Source organism: Lolium rigidum, chromosome 1 (genome assembly GCF_022539505.1).
Source record: "Lolium rigidum isolate FL_2022 chromosome 1, APGP_CSIRO_Lrig_0.1, whole genome shotgun sequence".
In the NCBI taxonomy this organism is placed as follows: Eukaryota; Viridiplantae; Streptophyta; class Magnoliopsida; order Poales; family Poaceae; genus Lolium; species Lolium rigidum.
In genome coordinates this window covers 310,367,098-310,389,066 of record NC_061508.1, presented here as the reverse complement: position 1 = coordinate 310,389,066, position 21,969 = coordinate 310,367,098, and the positions used below count along the sequence as shown (strand labels likewise).

General features: G+C 46.1%; 1 protein-coding gene across 1 annotated transcript in view; it reads right to left on the bottom strand.

Moving 5' to 3' along the window:
• LOC124661451 (FBD-associated F-box protein At4g13985-like) overlaps window positions 1–21,969 on the bottom strand; it is a 52,607-nt gene that overhangs the window by 15,593 nt on the left and 15,045 nt on the right. The window contains exon 3 of the mRNA XM_047199309.1: window positions 19,314–20,006. Within this exon, the coding sequence (XP_047055265.1) occupies window positions 19,314–20,006 (693 nt within the window). The remainder of the gene's footprint in view (window positions 1–19,313; window positions 20,007–21,969) is intronic.

The window sequence follows — 21,969 nt, the reverse complement described above, 5'->3', positions numbered from 1 at the left end:
ATTACTCCGTTGATTAATTAGTAAATAATTAATTAGTGGAGCCCAGGAAGGCAACAACACATATCAGCTGTGACGATATAAAAAAATTACATAATTATGAGGGCGAACTAATTATCTCTCTTATGATTGCAATAACCATAGAAGGTCCGAGCTAGATAATTGCAAAGCAGTATTACCAGTAAAATCTTGACGAACAAAGCAAATCCATCAGGTAGAAAGCCAATGGAGCATGCTAAAGTCAGTACCTTGCGAGGTCAATGTTGGCCAGCTCCTAGACCGCTGCGTCGAGGTCGCTGCGGTGGCCTTTGCGGGCGACCGGCTCGACCTCGCCAACGATGTCGCCGCGCGCCCGCGCCCCACCCGAGCATGGAACCCTGCGCGTCCACGGACTCCCGGCCGTCAAAAATCGGCGGAGGAGTAAGTCGGTGAGCAGCCGTTGCCGCGGATACCACCGAACACCGCCATCCCCTCGTTCGAGGAGATGCTCCTCGCAGCGTGACGCGGACGACGACCGTCCATGGCTTGCTTCGCCGCCGCGCGCCGGCAGCGCCGCCATGGCTTGGCGCCACCTCTTCCATCGACGAGCCTTGTGTGGCATCGGTCGATCTGATGCGGAGTGGAGAGTGAGCGGGAAAATGGGGTTGGGGGAGATGAGTCGGCGGCGGAGGTTATGCTGGCGGCGTGGGAGATGAGGCGGCGGCACTGGGTTGACTGTCTAGTGGACCGGTGGAACTCTGCTCTCCCAAGCACTCGGCTGGACAAAGTTTTTTTTTGTTTTTTGACATGACTGGACAAAGTTACAGAAGAAAAAGGTAAGGTGTGTACTTTATGCAGATACCCATTGCTGGTTATTATGGTTTTTCTCTGCCCGAGCGGTAAGGAGATGTTGGGTTCGAATCCACTCTGACTCAAACCTTCTTCTTTTTTTTTTTTTTTTTTTTTTTTTGCGAAAAAACCTTCTTCTTTTTTTTTTTTGGCGTGGGCGTCCTTTCTCTTAGCAAGGCAGCAGCAGCGCTCAGATAAAGTTCAGAAATCAATGTTTTGTTCAGTTAGATGAACATCGCTCCTAGCTGATTACAGAGTCGCATGGTTTAAAAAGAACTAGTCCATAACATGGCTATGCATGATAAGTTTTTAAACTGATGGAGACACATATTATAATCATAAGATACATAAGTGCCAAGTGAACATGTATCAATAACTAAGTTATACATCCGCAAAGAGAGACAACCAGGTTTCGGAGTTACAAAATTCAGAGACCAAGGTTCAGTTTGCTGCTAGTTATACAATTTTTCCTCTTATTCCTATTTATTTACTGATGCAATCGTATGCATGAATCTGTTTTTAGGATATTAGTCGATGCAATCTCATCTGAACCTCAAAATTAAAGTTTAAAATAGCCGGCTATAGCCCGGCTATAGCCCGGCTATAGCCGGCTATAGCTGGCCGGAGGGACCTGCCGCTAAAGCTATGCCCTTCAAAGGCTAAGACAGGATAATCCGCTATTAGCCTCAAAAACCCGCTATTAGCCCCAAAAAAAGGTAAAAAATAGCCGCTAAGGCTATAATGCTGTAAATATAGTGGGAAAGAAAAGGAAGAAAGGAAAACTGGAAATTGTTGCTACTTATAATGTTGTAATATGTGGATCGAACTGTGTCTTATTCATAGCTTTTTATGTAACCGTGTTAATATGTTATGCCTAATGCCAATAAATTATCAAATTTGTGAATTGTTGATAGAGATATATATGAATTTTGATTTTTTCCCATGAATTAGCAAAACCGCTAAATGGATGATTTAGCCGCTATAGCTCAGCTATAGCCTTTCATAGCTCCCAGAAATGTTGCCGCTATTTCCAATAGCCGGCTATTTTAAACTATGCCAAAATCCAATCAAGTAAGCTGCGGAAAATTAAGAGGTACGCCGGAGAAAGAGACGTGATTAACTGTTAATACAGGCATTTTGGAAGATGGATGCTGGGATTGGGATGAATAGGAAGACGAACACACGAACCTGCATGTTGCTTGGCAAGTGATCTTACAGGCACATGCGTGCATCTCCGCCGGAGACGAGCATCATATCTCCTACACCATAAGTATAGCGTTTATTACCCAAACAGAATTGTGCTAAGTTAGATCAAGAAAACAGAGTTCTTAGGGCAATCGAGACGCAGGTTGTGGCCACCGTAGACTTGCATCAGGTTGCGGCCGCCGGAGACGAGTGTCATGTCCGGCCGCCGGCATGGCCGTCCTCAGTCCTCACCATACCGTGCAGCGACTATGGCAGTCATTTATGAATTGATGAGATGACAGAAGATTGGTTGAGGCAGATAAGTTTTGTGGAGGAAGGATGTGAAGACATTGGTGGAGGATGAAGAGGACAACAACGTAGGGAATTTATAGGCAACGGGCGCGGGCATCTGCGAGCAGGGGGTGAGCGGGGATCGCGGAGAGACGGTGGATGGGGGCATGATCCGCGTGACGAGCGCGAGGTGAACCGGCAGCCATCGGATGGAGAGGGAGGGATCATATCGGGGAATCTCGCCATGCCGCGGCTGGGTTTTCGGAAGAAGGAATTGAGGAATCGACGAATTAACTGGTTTGCCTAAATCGCGGAGGAGACATACCTCACATGGATTTCCTTTCCGAAATAACCGACGCCGAAGCCACCCGCGCGCGCCGACGTGGACGCCGAACAGCTCGATAGCTGACGATCAACCGGGAAGTCACTAGTCAGTGCCTAATCTGCACGAACGATCCGTTCGTGGCCTTCCGCTCTGGGTAGGGAAAGCTCAAGTAGCTCGTTGCGTGTACGCTCTGCATCCATGATTGACTGGCCTTGGTACCAATTACTAGTACGGAGTACTAGCTATATATCAAGCTGTGTATACACCAGCCCACGAGAACTGGCTGCTACTTGGACGTGATCGACATATAAAGAGGAATTTATTGAGGTTGATGACTGATGAGTGTTCTTCATTCGTGGAGAAGATTTGATTGAGCTTCTACTTCTGTGCCATGTTGGTGGCCAAGGAAATGGCCAATTCATCTTCGGCAAACATGCATGGCTAACTATTCAGCTCATGACATTGCACGCAAAGTTCTGTACAACAAGTAATAATCATCTGTTGTTTTAACTTCTTTTTTATGTTTGAAGGTGTCGGGGTGGAAGAGCTTTTCCCTGCAATCTTGACAATGCTGGAGATGGTCCAGATGATAAAACCCCCTAGTATACAGGTTTCCTGCTGTTGGATCTAACTACTCTGAACCACTAGATCCGCTTCTACATCTAGTTTTGCATCAAATCACACTTTTGCTTCATCGAAGAAAAGAAGTTCACCTCAAACCAAAAAAAAAAAAAAAGAGAAAGACTTGTCGGACATCGGAGCTCACCGAAGACTGGAACGGAGACTTTGTAGCAAGAAATGTGTATTATTGTAGAAAATCCAACATCGGTGGGGACATTGTCGGAAACCTCGTAGCAAAACAATAGGACAAACATAGGAACAATTTATTCTATTATAGCATCGCATATATTTTTTACAAGATTTTCGGCGAGGTCCTTGCTACATTGTCAGTTGCTCCTTGTAGCATCCTCCATCACCGGTGGTAGCAATGTTGTCACATGTCGCAGCACCAGCCCTCGCCGATGGTAGCACCACCTGACGCCCCAAGAAGCACTACTTGAAGTCACTTACAACATCGTCGTCACCTGTGGCGGCTCCCCCCCCCCCCCCCCCACCCCACTAGGAGCACCATTGCCTGACCCTTGTAGCATCGAGTGCCACAGCTCGAAGCAGTGTCAGACTGCTATCACAACACAACGGTGCCACGGAGCCACGCCGCATCCTTTCCACCTATGGTTGCACCGCAGGTATAGGGCAAAGCGATGCGGCGGCGGGGAGCCTCGACGAGCAGTGTCGTCGCCCAGGCGGATCTCGGGGGAGGCACGCGTATGAGCCCTTCGAAGACGAGGAAGCGAAGGTCCGATGTGCCGGCGCCATGCGGAAGCACGTGGAAAATCGGAGTCGTGTCAGGATCCACGCTCGTCGGAACACACCGCAAGCAGGAGTCTACATGTGAGGGGGGAAGGGGGGGATGAAATGCTATGATACTAGCACGAATGCATGGGATGGAGGTGGAGGCGCGGGGTGCTGCAGGCCATTCAGGATGTAGGGAGGTACTACAAGATACTCAGCTTTTTCTGAATTTTTGACTTCGTCAACGAATGTCAAAATACCGTCACATATATGTGATACTGATGGGTTGAAAATTCGTGGGCAATCTCGTGTCACAGATGGCCAGGATGACAGCTAGGGCGGACCATCACAGATCCATGACGGCCATGGCTAAGCCTGAATCCCACCCAGCCCGGTCCGTAGTGATGGACCTATCTGTCATAGTGTTTTTTCCCCTCTGCCGACAAGTCTGTCTTTCAGGACAATGATTAACATGCCAGTCCGGTCGGATGATGTCACTGATATCGTCTTGCGAGACGTTGCTGGAAACATGGATGGGTGAGCTTCCTCCAAGAGGACCTATGAATTGCGCACACCTGGTCCAATGAGAGAGATAAACGTGTCATTTCTTTGCATGGCCACCTGTTCAAATGAAACTAGACACAAAGCGGTACATAAGGCTAGCCATAGTGCTGGTATCATAGCTAGTATCATGCATATTGATCCCATAAAAATACTAATGTGGCAGCTAATTAAGTAGGAGAGAGGAGATTAGGATAACAATAGGTAGATACTGTATCATATCATAGCGCCAACAGCGAGAAAAGTTAATGTTAAACAAATCTTGTACACAAATCCCCCAAAGGTATTTGGGGCGCGCCGGACAAAAAAACGTTCCCAATCGCATCCCTCAAAGCCTCTTTTTGTTCGGCGCGGCCCGATACGGTGTCCGGCGCCCCGAGCCCGTCCCTGCTACACAGGGGACGCTCCGGGGACGCCGGACACATCAAAAAGCGAGGCGGGGAGTGGCGGGACCGACGCGTCAGTGGCACATTGAAGTTTAACCTAACCGTCGCCTACCTCGCGACGGAAGTTATTGGCGCGCAACGACGGTGCAGTTCCCGTAGAGGCGCAGCGAAGCATCTCATCGCGCCTAGCTCTGCGTGTCGGCGTTAATGAGCGCCACCGCTCCCCCGCCTCCCTCCGGCCTATAAAAAGGGTCGCTCTCTCATCGTCCCCCACACACAAACCCTAGCGCCCCTCTCCCCAACCCTAGCCGCCACCATCTCAAGAGTCGACGCCATGTCTGGTAGAGGCGGAGGCCGAGCTCGCGGCCGTGGTCGTGGTCGTTGCCGCGGCAGAGTTGCACGCTCGCCGTCCCCTGCGACGTCGTCGTCTTCATCGTCGGACATGCAGGAGGAGCAGCGGCCGGTGCTGTTCGAGTTCGTCGTCGTCCTCAAGAGCGACCCACACGCCATCCAGAGGCTGCCGGACACCTTCGCCGACTTCGTCGCCGGCAACAGGCGCCCGGGCTCGCCGCATCTGCGGGAGGCTGCCTGCGGCTGCTGCCGGTGCATCGTGGACGTGAGCGCAACAAGATGTACCTCCACATTGGCTGGGAGAAGTTCACGCGCTACCACTGCCTCGAAGCCGGCTTCGTGCTCATGTTCTCCTACCTTGGCAAGAGGGACATGAGCGTCAAGGTGTTCGACGAGATGCGTTGCCGCCGGTACTACCACGGCGACAACACCGAGGAGGACGATGACTGATGAGTGTTGTTTCTTCGCAGCGAAAATATGCACGAAGGTTTCTGGTTGTCCTTCCTCGAAAGAACCAACAGGAGCACCGTCAACAGCTGGATTTTCCAGTTTGGGTGACTGGGTGTGTTTGCGAGTGTTCTTTCCCGGTAGCGAACACACGAAATCTTCGATGCCCGATCTAGTTAGGTTTAGTTATTTTGCAATGTTTTATATTTGTGTCAACCATGGTTCAAACTATGTACTATTTTGTGGAAAACCATGCTCCAAACTATGTCTTCGTGTAAACCACATTCCAGTTCCAAATTATGTATTAGTTTGTGGAAGGTTTCTTCTTTTTATTAAAATTAAAATGCAAAAAAACAAAAAAAAAAGTATTTTAATGTTTGGGGCGGCGTTTGGGGGACGCGGCTGGGGAGCGACGTCCCCCAAACGCGGCACGAACAAAACACGTCCCCAAACGCTCGATCCGCCGCCATTTGGGGGACGGTTTAGGGGACGCGACTGGAGATGCTCTAAGCGAGATATCGTGTCAATAAGGCGGGGTGGATGGTGGAGCCAAGCACTTAGCCGAGGAGGGGACCATGAAATGACACCAAACGAGTAATCAAAACAGTTGGATTGTAGTGGCATTGCGAGGGAAGTGGTGGAGTAGATGGTGACACAACGCGAGATTGGACACTAAGCTGACCATATGGTCGTGTTAGAGCAACTCTAGCAGACCCCTTGAAGTGTTATCCCTTAGAACACGTATAAGGGCTATAGTAAAAGTGTTTTATTGTGTCTTGCGGGCTTCGGCGGAACAGATCTCAGAAATGTAAGTTGTAAAAGCGACCATTCTCAACTTAATATCCAACGAGAAAATAGAGACAATAGTTTGACATACAATAGTTGCAATCAAAGTGAACTGGAATATGTTCAATATTCAACCAAAGTGACACAAATGCATAATCAATCAGACCACCACACCCAAGAGGAAGAGGAACATCAAGCAACACTACTATTACCAAGCACGCCGGAAGCACCACCAATACCACCACCGGAAGAAGTAGCACCGGCACTAGCCAGGTTATGACCACCACCACCACGACCTCCAAGTGCTTGCCTTATTCGTTCCAAGACCTCCATCCTTCTTATGTCTCGCCACTTTCTTGGCAATGCGTCCATGGCATTGGGATCCATCATCATTGTTTTGTTCTAGTCAGCATTGAGCTCCGTCATGGCCTTCTTCTTCTCCTTGTCAAGGACAACCTTGTGGTTCCATCTTCCCAGAGTGCTTGCCACCTTGCGTTCTTTTCTTGGAGCTTCTTCCCAGCCATGAACATCTTTGTTTCCAATGTCTTGTTCATAAATGCTTCCTTTGATTTCACCATGTCATCAATTTTCTTCCTCAAGCTTGCGTCCATGACTTGCTTCTTTGCATTGTCCTTGTCCTTCTATTAGTTATCAGGGTTGCCCTTGTTTCTTCCTCTCTTTCGCCAATAACGTTCACAGTCATTCAATTGGAGGAAAGCCCCTTTCTTGGTGGAGCTTCTTGGTCCCTCGATTTCTACTCCTCCCGATGCTCAAGCAATTTCCAACAATGTTGGAGGGCATAAGGTTTGGTCTTGAAAGCCGACATTTGCTTGTACATTCCCATTCCAATACGATCCTACATACAAAACAATGCATTTTTGAGTAATAAAGTGCCACACATGAAATATTATTAACATGCATGAAATATAAATTTACGTAATACTAATAATTACAACACACATGAAATAATATGCACTAATTGTGGTATACCACATGTTTATCGGTGTGACAGTAAAGATTAACAGAGGAGCATGACATGAAATAACCAGTGCGGGGAGGAAGAAAGGCAGTGTACGTGACTGGTATGAACATGGTCAGATAGGCTAGCATTAGAAGTCCGTGGCGTCGGCAGAGACGCCAATAACTATAGGAGATACCATCATTATTAGGGTGAGGGAAGTTGCGAGGTCACCGGTGTTTTCTACAGGGCAAGTTCCTTTGCATAGTAGTGTTCATAATCGACCACGGTCCACGGGTGACCTCCTCCTTATTACAATTATATGTAATACATTATTCTAATTTTATATTTTATATCTAGAGTAATATACTCCCAATTATTTCATGTGTTGAGATTGCCTTTACATCCATGGGTGGGGACATGCTCTAACAATTAAATAATTATTTCAAATATATTTATTATCCAAATAGCTAGTACTCCCTCCTGCCCATTTTATGTTGCGCATAATTTTCCGTGCAAGTCAATCTGTGCGAACTTTGACCAAGAATATAGATAGTAATACAAAGATCTACCATGGAAGTTGCATATAATATGAAAATATGTTTCATAACAATTCTAAAAATATTATTCATTTGTTGTATATGTTTATATTTTTATCAATATAGATAATTAAACTTTACGAAGTTTGACTTTAACCAAAGCTTTTATGCAACATATTTTAGGCAGGAGGGAGTAAAGCTTTTAAGCTTGGAAAAACATAGTAATCGCGCTTTCCTCACATGCGACATCGCCAATAATCAGACAAATACTATATGCATGCTTACATGCTTCATTATTAATAGTAAACGTGGCTATGCCAACACAATACATATGAAATGGTGATCCATGCGTGTCATCCATGCACGTGAAATAGAGTTTGCCATGGGTGGCTTCTTGATTAAGGTTGAGCTAGAGTAACATTATCATATGTGCCATATTTTCCTAAAATACAATGCACCTAAGTGAGTCTTTATGCGTAGCACGAGTCAGAGTGGATGGTTGCACAAGCTACACCAGACACATAATCGAATAAGCGAGATGTTAGAGCATCTCCAGTCGCGTCCCCCAAAGCAATTTGGGGCGCACCGGACCAAAAAACGGTTCCAGTCGCGTCCCCCAAAGCCGAATTTTGTCCGGCGCCCCCCGATACAGTGTCCGGCGCCCCGGGCCATCCCCGTCCCACAGGGGACGCACCGGGCACGCCGGACACAACGAAAAGCGAGGCGAACCGATGCGGGCTCCCACATGTCGGCGAGTATTTGCATCAACCGTTGATTCGCGCCTTTTTTCTCGTCGCTCCTTCCTTCCCGCGCCTCCCACCCCTCCGCCGCCGTTGGATTTGCTGGCTGTTTGAGCGTATGATCTCTTCTGAGTATCGGCACCGTCGCCGCGGCTGGCGCTCCCGCCGGTCGTTCCGCCGCCGCTTCGCCATCGCGTCCCAGAACGCGGCATCAAATCGTCCCCACCTCCGCTCACACAAGGTGCTCGACGACTTGCCAGGTAGGCGCGATTGGCCGCTGTTTGTTGCGTCGTCTGCCTCGACGCAATTTTAACAATTTATTTTTCTTTAGACATGGATAGCGACGATGAGATGGTTGCCCTGCTGCTCGAGGACGAGCAAGCCTTCGACGACGACCTCCGGGAAAGAGGAAGATTTTGCTGATGGTTGATTTTGCTGATCATCGCGTCCCTCCAGGACATGGTTGACGCCGAGGCGGAGAAGAGGAAGAGGCCGCGCCGCGGAGGATCAAAGCCGGGGAGAAGGAAGTCCAAGTCCCGGCAGAGGATGGACGCCATGCACGCAGAGATCCGTGACAGCAATGTTTATGATCAACTTCAAGCTGATCTCGTTGAGCATTTGTGGAGGATCAAAGGAAATACCGTGGCACCTTGATCTAGCATCTAGCCCTATTTATTATATTTGTTTACTTGTTTTATTGTTTGTTGTATTTTAATTTGAAAACAATCCTTGCAAATATTTTTATTTAGATGCTATATTTGATAAATGGTTCTGTTTTAAAAAAGAAGTATTTTTAATATTTGGGAGCGGCGTTTGGGGGACGCGGCTGGGGAGCGACGTCCCCCAAACGCGGCACGAACAAAACACGTCCCCCAAACGCTCAATCCGGCGCGGTTTGGGGGATGCTTTGGGGGACGCGACCGGAGATGCTCTTAGGGCAACGAGGCAGGGTGGATGGTGGCGCCAAGCACTTAACCAAGGAAGGCGTGATGTTGGCAGAGCGACACACTAAGTGGAATGGACCATGAAATGACACCAACCGAGTAATCAAAAAAGTTGGGTTGTAAGTGGCATTGCGAGGGTAGGGGTGGAGTAGGCGGTGATGCAATCTGTGATGCAATGCGACGCTGAACACTAAGCTGAGCATGTGGTCGTGTTAGAGCAACTGTAACAAACCCCTTAAAGTGACGTCCCTTAGAACGTGTATAAGGGCAGTATAAAAAGTGTTTTAGTTACGGTGTCGCACGAGCTTTGGTGGAACAGATCTAAAAAAATTAAACTATAAAAGAAAATATTCTCAACTTAATATCCAAACAGAAAATAGACAACAGTTTGGCATACAACAGTTGCAAACAAAGTTGACCGAAAGATGTGCAATTTAATGGTCAATAAAAGTGACAAAAAACATGCACAATCAATCACACGCCCACACCGAAGAAGAAGAAGAAGAAGAAGGGAACACCACCACCACCGGAAGAAGTAACACCGCCACTAGCTAGAGCGTGACCATCACCAGCACCTCCATCCTTCTTCATTGGGATCCATTTTTTTGTTCTCCTCGGAATTGAGATCCATCAATGGTGGTGCCGATCAGAGGTGCATTTCGCGGTTGCTCCAAACATCCACTCCACCGGCTACAAGATGATTTGATCACATCTTGACTGCCTTGGAGTGATCTTGTCGTGCGGCTTGATGTTATTGGCAGGGCGGGCATGCTGCCATAGGAGGTTTCGGGGGAGGTAAAGCCGCTTCGATGTACCACCTTCTTCTTCAGACAAGCAAACAAAGTGGGATCTCGTTTAAGTCCCACCTAAAGTACATTTTTGTAATTTTGTAGTGAAATGGTATGAAAATTTAGAGCACAAAAGATAAAATAAATTATAAGTGGAATTTAATTAGCCGGGGTGCGATTTGAGGCCAGATTAAAAAAGGAGTTAGCAAGGTTGGGAACTCCATAGTAGGTATCACGTACGTTAGTGCGTGCATGAGACTATGAGAGTACTAGGTACGTACAGTACTAAAATGGCTCATGGACGGAAGCCAAGCATGCATTGGCATGATACGTACTAGTTTGGAGCACGTGAAATGGTAGCTAGCTGGCTGGTGTCCGCCGGATAGATCATGGATGATTGATTCATCAAATGTAGTACGATCGACTCGGTTGGACGCGTAGAGCTCGGATCCATCCTCGCATTATAATTTGAGCGTTATTGATCGAGAGTGCGGGAAGGAGTAGTGAGTTTGCATCGTTTGATCTCTTCATAAGACCCCTTAAAGCGACGTCCCTTAAAACACGCACGTGTTATAAGGGCAATAGCAAAAGTGTTTTAATTAGGGTGTCTTACAAACTTCGGTGGAAGAGATCTCACAAATGTAAATCGTAAAATAAAATATTCTCAACTTAATGTCCAAAGAGAAAATAGATAGATAGTCTGGCATATAATAATTGCAACAAAAATTGGATCGAAAGATGTGCAATGGTCAACCAAAGTGACACAAAACATGCACAATCAATCACACCACCACGCCGAAGAGGAAGATGCGATGACATCAAGCACCACTATCGTTGCCAAGCACGCCGGAAGCACCACGAACAAAAGAAGTAGCAACACCACTAGCCGGAGCGTGACCATCACCACCACCTCCATCCATATTATGTCCCGCCACATTCTTGGGAATGCATCCAGGCATTGGGATCCATCATCATCTTTTTTGTTCTCCTCGGAATTTGAGCTCCATCAATGGTGTTGAAGATAGGAGGTGCATTTCGCGGTTGCTCCAAACATCCACTCCACCGGCTAGAAGATGATTTGATCACATCCCAACAGCCTTGGAGTGATCTTGACGTGCGGGTTGATGTTACTAACGGGACCGCGGCGGCTTCGGTGGGCACCGTTGGTGTTGGAGGTTTCAAGGGAGGTAAGGAGCTTCGGTGCACCACCTTCTTCTTCGGGCAAGCAAACAAAGTCGGATCTGGTTCAAGTCCCGCGTAAAGTACATTTTTTGTTATTTTGTAATGGAAATTTTGGTATGAAAATTCAGAGTCAGGTTTGCCAAAAGAACAAAGAGAACTCCCCCCCCCCCCGCAACGCCCAACCTAGGGTGACACGGGGGGCGACCAGGCCGCCGCCTCCAACCTCCTCCCCATCGCCCCTCCTCCCTCGCTGCCACAACGGCGGAAGTGATGGTTACGGGAAATTTCGGCGTCATGGTGTCACAGTGGTCAGGTGGCCTCGGCGTGACGACTATGGACGAGCGGCTCCCCTGCGCAGAGTTGTGGCCCCTGTGGTTGTGCCGTCGGATCTAGGTCCGGCTAGGGCCTTGGGCATGGGGATAACGTCCTGATGCGTTTCTGTTTGGTTTGCAGGAGCTGCCAATGCTGATTGTGGATCGCCCGCTTGCCCAACAACATGTTGAGTGGTGTAGTAGGTAGTTTCCACTGATTCCATCAATGTATTTTGTTTTTATCGTCGTTCTTTTTAATGGAAAATATGATGTGTTGCGGGAGTTGTTTTTGTGTTTGGTGGGCCGGTAATGTCGGTTGTTCTTTGATTTAGTCATCGCATGCTTACCTTTGCCCATTTTTAGCATATGAATATAATGTTTGAATTGCTTATCTAACCTGCTTAATGGATCTGTATGGCTACTTATTGCTAATAATTTCATCCCTTGGTTAAGGAATTAGATTAAAACATTTCATATCTATCATTATTTATTTATGGTGGAAGGACTGATAAGTATACAGAACAAGTGCTACACCTGTCTCCGGTAGAAGCATTGTAGAACATAAGGTCTCTGATAACGCATGTTTAGTTGATGGACATGTATGTGTTCTGAGATGTGTCACTTATGTTTTGGTTATCTTTGATTTATTCTTGGAAATTCTATGGACTTGTGTGCGAAGAGATGTGATTTCTCATAGCTCTGTTGGTGACATCTTAGCGATTGATTTTGATCTATATGTTCGATTCGATGATAGGTTTTTTGTTTAGGGAGAAATAGCTCTTATTTGTTGTGCTTCTAGTTTTGGTTGGGGAGAATAGCTTTGCTTTGTTCTGATTCTAATGATGGCATGAATAATAAGAGAGCACTACCACATTTGATCTGTTTTTCACTTTTGTTGTTGAGTTGTCAAGAAGATAGGCTACAGTATCCATGGTCATTTTTTCCCACTTTAGAGCTCTTTCTAGTACTCTTGAATATTGCCCATTATCCTTATGGATCATGCATATTTTTGATGCAAACATAGTTTGCTTTGATCAGTAATCTTTTTCATCTTTCTTGTTCATATGTAATTCTCTGTTCAAATTATTGGAACCCCGTCATGTAATATTTGCTTGCTAAAGTTTGCTTTTTTTTTCTGTTGTGGAAATGTTTACACTAATGTTTAGTGATCAGGTCCTGTTTTGGGAGAATAGCTCCATTATTTTACATTGCTCTTCTTCTGGTTAAGAAAATACCAACAGAACAAAATTTGTCTACTAAATGTAGTAGATTATAAATATATTTATGTTTGATTCCAACATGAAAAAATGTTCTCAAAGCCAATCATGTTCTCACTTTTCTTTTATGCTTCCCAATGTGATCCCAGTTTGATCTAGTCTTTTGTTACTTGGTTCTTTATATCAGGAATTAACATATGTTTATCTCTTGTGTAGTTGTGTTATTCCTGGGAGCTGGCCTGATCATCCTAGCCACGGATAGCTGTGTCGACTCCATGTTTTTGGGTGAGTTTCTGTTTCTCCCTTCGCTGCTCTACATGGCCATGGAGGCATGGTTACCTCCGCATCCTTAGATGATATGCTGATGGTCATGAGCTGTATCTATTTGGGCAAACATACTTGCTCCTATCTTTTATATGTCAAGAGGCCAGAAACCCCAATTCTTATGTTTTCTTTGGCTCTTCTGCTGATGGACGCTACGTGATGTAGCGATGTTGTGTTTCATTTCCTGTTTTGGTGCAAGTGCCGTGACCGACTTTGCTCCTAGTGACGTCCTGGAAGTTTCAGGTTGCTGCAATGTCGTGACTGGACATAGTTTTGTGTGTTCTGTAGTGTTTTTTCAGGTTGAGATAAGTCTGCTCTAGCAAGTTGGTCATTTTTTCGGCTAGATTTGATGCAATAGTAGCGATTTTCCTTTGAATTTAGTGACTGTCACTGAGCTACAATGGTTCGGCCATTTAACTCTACTTGTCTGAATATTTGGTGTGATCTATTCATTCATTCAAATTTATCGGTTGCCCTCTTATGTTGGTTGCAAATTTATATCCTTCGACAAAATTCTATCTTTTGAATTGCCGAATACTAGTAGTACTGCATTTATAGGCAGCAGTAGCACTACATGTACCAAATTGTACGTATTACTACTACTATGACAAGATAGTAATTCCGCTAGTCAAGTCTTGTTTCAACATCTTATTGCTTTTCTTTCTTTCCTGGAAGTTAACTTGTGTCTTCTCAGGTGATTCTTGGTAACTATTTGGCTTCAAGAATACCAAGTAGGTGGAACTATTCAAATGGCCTCTTTTTTTTACGCCAAGGTTTATGTAAGATGTTGGGTTTCTCTTCCTTTTCCTCTATGAGCTTTGTGATATTGTGGCTGTATTGGCATGTAGGCCTGTTTGTTAGAAGTTATTAATTCTATTACATTCTTTTTGTTCAGATTACTTGAAACTGGTCATGTGAAGTTGTTGGTGCAGATTTTTGACACTTTGCATTACGTATTGCTCTACTCTTAGGTGGTAGTAGAGATTAAATAGCCACATGTAGATGTGGACTGAGTCTGATGATGGACTAATTCATCTGAAGATGGATTTGATAAGGGTTGTATTGGCATTGGATGCTTGCATGGACTATTTGGTCAGAGTGTTAATTGCATGCACATCTTGCTCTCATTCATGTAACACTCTTATGTTTTACTTTTGTATTGTTCAAATGGGTGCACTTTTATAGATTCTAAATCTAAATAATTGTTTACTATATGCAAAAATACTACTGTTGTAGTTTATCGAGGGTCAAACTTAATGTTGTGTTGTTCACCTAATATATCTCTGTTGCTATTGATGTTGTTTAAAGCTCTGATATTTCTTTGTGGTGACTGACTTCCACTGCAAATTTACAGTGGCTATGCAGACTAGATTACCAAGTTACTAGATGTTTCACGTGAGCTGTCTAGAGTCAATGATATATCGTTGAATCACATTTCCTCTGCAGAATATTGTATCAGTTAATCAAAGCATATAGAATTTTCAGGAGTGAAGGTAATGTCATGCTTGGGCTTGTAGGGGATGGTTTTTTTATCTGTTTACGTATAACAATGGTTCTGATATCAAGTGACTGCAGGTGGTAATACCTGCTGGGAATGTTTTGGTCAAAGACTCCGAGTAGAAACGGGCTCTAATCTTTTGATCACAGGTAGTCCTCTCTTACCAAATGAGTGCCACTTAACTAGTGCAGTGCTTACTGATAATTAGAACAACAGCAAGGTAGCACTTGATGACAAGACTATGTATCTTGATGTGTTGTTTTCTTTTGCATCACAATTTTGATTGACAGTGATATCACTTGTTGTCAATTTGTTTCTTTTTTCGCAATCCTGAAAATTGTATGCACATGTATGTTACTATGTATCTTCTTGCTAGTTACAGTATATCTTGGTGTTTATTTTCCTGATAACTTGAAAACTATACATAGGTGACTGCCTTTCCGAGGAGACAAAGGTGCTATCATGTTGGTAGATAGATGAATATCCGTTGTCATGCGTGTCTAGTTGAAGTCTTCCTCTTAAATCTATTTATTTCTTTGCTTAATATGCTTTATCAAAGCTGATGCTGATGTTTTGTTCATGCTGGAGGATAAATAACAAGGCATCGGCTGGAGTGTTGAGCCTGATGCATCACTCGACAAGGAAGAACACGGGGACAAGGAGACGTCGCCATCAGGACCTAGCCTCCTTGAATATTATCTCCGTGATGTATGTAGTTGCAAAGGATGTGTTTTGCTGTAATATTCGCCGTACCAGGTTGCATGTGTTGTGTTGTATGCGCCTTTAGCTTTGTTTTATTTGCTTTGTGATGTGAATGTCCCTAAAAGATGGAAGGTCTTGGCAAATTTTCTTGCTGATATATATTCGTTTTTATTGTTGATTAGTTGATATGTGACCTGAATGCTTGAGAAATCATAAAGGTCTTGGCAAATTTTCGACTTTTTTTTGTGTAGTTATCCATAGCAAAAGTATTGAGGAATGTTGATTTGGAGCTGAGCTTGTATATGCATGTATATTAGACTTGCAATGCGTGCAAAGGGGATGTTAGGAAAAACTGGCCTAACAGACCTGATCGATAACACACCCATGTATCTACAAGAAGCCTTGCTAATAAATGACTAGCTTTAGGTATTAAATGAAGCTCTACTGATATTTGCAAACAAGTAGAAATAAGTCAATTTTATCAAGTGCCAGATAGGAAGCAGGATCAATCTAGTTAGCTACCTACCTTTGACCTGGAAATAGTCAAGCGAGCTGAAGCCTGGTGTTTGTTGGTGTGAATAGCTGTTGCCTTGATCTATGTCGGCAAGGATTTGTAGCAAAGCTTGCCGTTGTAAAATCTTGATGATAGTTTCTGAATTTTGAATCTCCATGCACAACAACAACATTGGTACTGCACCTTAATTAATCCTTGACCTGTTTCACATGTATCGGTTGTTTCTTGGACCGTAATCAAACACGTACAAGTGCTTATATCTATTAAGTCCTGGGTACTTTCGTTTTCTTGTAGGAAAGTCTTGAAACCACACAAGCAGAGATGAAGTTTTTCAGAGATGATTAGATCGGTCAAAAATCAGGTTCACATGCTTATGCACGTTTAAGTTGGCATACTTTTGTACGTGCATGCCAGATATGAGCCAACTTTTCTGGTGTTGTAGAGTGACGCGGTCCTATAAGTTCCCGCATGTACTAAAGGTTGTTGATGAACACAATACTAGTGTCGCCGGAGGTCGCAGTTTGGAGTCGATGGAAGACAGTACTAGCGCGTCCGTCACCACCGACGGCTTTCTCCAACAAGCGGAGTGCGAGCCGGGCAAAGAAGGGCTCTCCTTGTTTGACTTGCCGAACAAAGACAATGGTAAGGAGGATATCAGACTTCGGTGTAATCCGCGGGTTCATTTTCGCCGCCCGGAACCGAAGGAGACTGTCGGCGAGTCCATCCCTGAGCTATATTCCCAATTTAGCACGAGGCTGCGAGGGCGTGACACCCTGGGTTTTTATAGTCGTCGGCAGGCCTGTGGCGCCACGGGGCGGGCAGGTGAGTTTAGGCCGAGCAGCCGTTGCGAAGGAGTGAATAAATCATCGTTGTGATTTATGAGTTGTGGGGCCTTGTGTTACGGGAAGATACATGTGAAGCTTATCCATGGACACGGCATTTTCGTTGGTTAGCCCCAATCTGGACAACATGGCAACCTCAAATGTACCCGTATGTAGCTCTAGATAGGCTTAGTATTTGTGCACGTCCGTTGAGCTTACTTTTCGACATTATCTCGTATCGCCACGCATGAAAAATGTCTTAGTACTCATTATTTTCGGCTAGAAAAATCACTTAGTAGTACTGAGTTACCCAATCGGATCTGAGCCGATGAAAACTAGTACTGGGACCTGATTTAGGGAGATAGATGAGGAGATAAATAGAAGGAGGGGATTGGATGGCATGCCAATGCGATGGGACGGATAGTTAATGACCTGTCTGTGATGAATTGTTGGACGCGACACGATTTCCGTGGGTCACATACAACACATAGTAGGCGATAATTTTGCCGGCTGGGCCGTGCGCGCCAGGCAGCGTGGTAGAGTAGGATGGATCGACACGAGTAGCAGCAATACCTGTTTTAGGATGCATTTTGAGCAACAAATGGCGCTCAATGGGTAAAATCTGGGCTGTTTGACGATATTGCTATCCCTGCAACAACAGGCCTGCCATAATGTTACGTTGCGATAAAAACTCTGGACCCTGAATTGCGTAAAAGTTTTGGCTAGAATCAATTGGCTTAATCTTGAAACTAATGGGACCCGATTTAGGGAGATAGATCGGGAGAGAAATAGAAAGGGGACTCCACATCGCCGTCCGGCCACACGTAGTTTTCTCTCCGGTGGCATCGTGGCCTCCCGTCCCGCCCCGTCGCCAAGCGCAAGGAGGAGATGGAGCGGACGAGGCCGAGGGAGACGACGAAGGAGGGTAATCTCCACCAGTACTAGTTTGTCAACGTCAAGCCATCAAGCCGGCAGGTACGTGCATAGAGCTGCTAAGGATTGAGAGATGTTTGGACCGATAGATTTCCATGTATGTTATTTTTTTCCCTGATCGAAAGATCTGTTTACTTTCTTGGCAGTGATGTTTCGATCGACCGATTTCCCAATCTATTTGTTTTCCTTGTTCTTTTCTTGGCGGTGAGAAGCAGCTACGTACATAGCAGTAGCAGGCAACAGGAACACAATTTTCAGCCTTTTGCAGGTTTGTACAGATCCACGGTAAAACTTTTGCAAAATCTTAGGTACGTCTATCAGCGCGACCAGTTTCTCCATCAGCTATGCGGAGGTGCGAGCTGTAGAAAGAACGGATTTGTTCCTTGCTTTCGGGGAAGAAATAGAAAGCAGGGGACGGCGGAGAGTCGCTTATGGGATGGATGTATGGCGGAAGGATATCGCGGCCGTCGTGATCCGGAGCATGGTGGCCTCCCCTCTTCTCTCCTCTCCAAAGTCCAAAGTCATAAGTCACGGCACGCGCTGCCGCCCGCGGCGACGACCATGGCCTTCTTTTATAGAAGGAGGAAGGTCCGTGTTTTTAGCGGGAAACATATGGATTTTCGGTTGCTGCGAATTGAACCGCGCGGGGTTGACGGCAGAGAAGGGTAGCGGCACGGATCGGTGACGTGTACTGGAGGTAGCGGAGATGTCGCAGATAGATTAATAATTACTTACGCAATCTCGCCCTGAGACGCGCGTGGTTTAGAGGAGGGAATTATTAGTAGATGGCATGCCTTGTTGGCCGCGCGCGGCAGGATTTCATCATTTTTGGTCGGCCGCATTGTACGCAGTCAGGCGCGCAACGTATTCTTGGTCGCGCGCGATTGCCAATGATTCGATGTACGCGAAGAAGCATTGACCGAGTACGGCATGTTTTTTTTTTTTAATTTGCGCAGGACGCAGCATGGCGTGGTGCGGCGCGTAGAAGCGACGATTAGCGGCTCGGAGCCTTTGCGTTGGGGTCCGTTGACCATGTGTGACGTGCGGGCCCGGGATTCGGTGGCTGCGGCCGGATCGAATACCCAACACGAGTCAAGCAAGGCATGTACGGAGATGCTTTTCAGGGTTGACTACGTGAATCGTTTCAGCCCGTTTCACACTTTCACTTGCGCCTCGGTGGGGTGGCGGAACCTCTTTGACTAGTCCACGCCGGCCGGCACGCGCACGCACGTAATTATTTCCGAACGGAGCCAACGGCTAGCTAAGAGGATTCCCACACGATCGACACACCTAGCCGTTGCTCCTAAGACTTGATCCGAACGCCATGAACACCATCCAATTCGCTAAGCACCAAGCTCTCCAGCACAGGGCATCCATCAAGAACGTCATGGAGGACGCCCTCCGAGACGACGACGCCTTTAAGGGTGAGCTGCTTGAGGATGGGGAGATGCAGATCACCGACAGAGGGGAAATGGATCATGCAGCCGGTGCACTTGATGCTGAGGATGCGCAGGGTGGGCGAAAATCGGAGCACGGACGGCGGCAGGGCATACGGGTCCTCCTCCCGACGTTCCTCGTCACGTCTCTTTCGCTTTTGCCACAGATTCAACTCGGAGAGGCCATTGAGGGCTCGCGAATGGAGCCAACGGCTCAACGATGGGGAGACGGAGCCAGATTCGTAGCCGTACCAGGTCAGGGAGAGCCGGCGGCAGGGCGCCTGGTGGTCGGCGAGGATGCGGGTGACGAGCCTGGAGGGGGTGGGCTCGTCTTCGCGGCGGAGCTCCACGCCGAGGTTGAGCGGGGCGGAGCGGAAGACGTCGCGCCACGGGGTGGAGAGGGATTGGGTGCGGGAGCCGTCCTTGGTGGGGAGGAGCGACACGATGCGCCTGAGAACGTCGGGTGGGAGGTTGCTGATCTGGTCGGGGTCTTCTCCGGCTTCGGGCTTCTCGCTCGCCGGCGGTGTGGCGCCGGCGTCCAACTCGGCCTCGGGCCATTTTCGCTTTTTGGCCATCGCCGCCGCCAGCCCTCAATAGACACTGGAAGAGGAGGCTGCGTTTGTTTCTCTGGTTTTTCTTTTCGACGTTAGGCTGCGTTGGCAAATATGGAGTTGGAGACTTTCTTTTTTGTTCTTCATTCAAAACGATAGACACCGGAAGAAAACAAAATGCTCTTTTTATTAATTTTTTGCGGCGATTGAACACGATTCAAATTTTGTTTGAGCACCACAGCAATTTGAATTTTAGATCACACTTTTTGGCACAAAAACACATGACTTACATTCCAAAGACTTTCTTCATACTCCCTATGTTCCATAATTTCAAAGATTTTAAATTTAAACTGAAACCATGGAAAGAATTGTGGAACAGAAGGACTAACATATTTACGCTCTTTTTTTCGAGAGTATGCCTATCTTATCTTTAGAATGAAAACTTTAATTACAAGACGACTACACATCGATGCGAACAACGAGTGTAGTACGAACTCCAATCCAAGCTAGTCCGAATACAGCCACTCCCGATCTAACATTAATAAAATCACCATTTGGTACTTAGTCGAGAAGCCCAAGCCTCAAATCAAGGAATATAAAATCCATCCTTGGGCCCGATGAAAGATATGTTGCATAATGGTAAATTAACCTTGAGCCAATGACATAACTATGGGGAAGGGGAGATGAGGGCTACCAAATGGTGCCAGAGATCCACGATAACTCCCACATAACGAAAATTTCTTCCAACCACCACCAAGAGCACTTACGAGAATTCTAGAGTAGCCTCCATTCGAGAAGAAGAAAACTAAAAGAGAACAAAACCAAAGAAAATTGAAGTAAGAATCTTGAGATTAAGGGTCGGTTTGGTTGCTCTAACGTTTTTGTTGCATCTATGTAGATATTCTTCCTAGATTGAGCCATTATGGACTGGTCAAGTCTAAAATCATGTTTTGCATCTACCTTGGTTGGTAACAAGTCATTTTGGGTCCATTTGTGCATTTTGTTTGACAATCCGCAATGCATATTTTCGTGAACGAAGACATAATACCAGCCAGTTTGGTTGCAATGTATGTACTGTTCGGGTAAACACTTGTCGCACCTGGTGACCTTAGCATGTAATACTACGAATAGGTAAGTGGAATATGTAAGTAATAGGCAGAAGTAAAATAAACATCATTCAGCCCTAGCTACTAGCAAATAGTAGTTCGTTAAGATGTTCCTGACTATTAGAAATAGCAGTTTGTCACCATGTTCCCTAGCTACTACCCTAGCTACTAGTAAATTGATTCTCAGTACAACATAACGAGGAGCAGCGAAGTGCTGGACAGCATGAAAGTGTTCTTGCAGCTTTGTCTTCCTTCTTTCTTCAGAGTCTGGTTGTGCCCATGTATGCCCACATTGCGTCAGCCTACTCATGTCTCTTGCTCTTTCAAGCCTGACTATCTCCTTGACTATCATCGTGGCCATAATCAATACCGTCTGGTGTCACGTCATCCTCATCCGGGAAGAACTCATCAATACATCACCACAAGATCCATTTGTGTAGAATGCAACATGCAAAAACAAGCTTTACTTGGGTGGAGAAAGGATGGAATGGCTTATGATCAAGGATCTTAAACCTGTTCTTCAGAGCAACGAAAGGCCTCTTGATTGTCACTCGCACACTAGAGTGTCGATTAAATAGTTCTTTGGTATTTTTGGGTAGTGCCTTGCAGAGAACTCATTGAGATGATACCTTATTGACCCGAAGGGTGGAAGAAAACCAGAGCGGCAAGCATAACACACATCAGCAAGGTAGAACTTGCCCTTTGGGGCTAACAGGCCATCAGGTCTCTCCAAGATGTCTACCAGAATCATTGCATCACGGGCTTATCCTTCCCATCCTGCTAGAATATATGTGAACCTCGTATCAAAATCAATAGTTGTCGGCACATTTTGGCTTGTGTAGTGTTTGCTCTCCTATATGCATGCGACTTGTTTCTTGGCACTCTTGCAGTGACA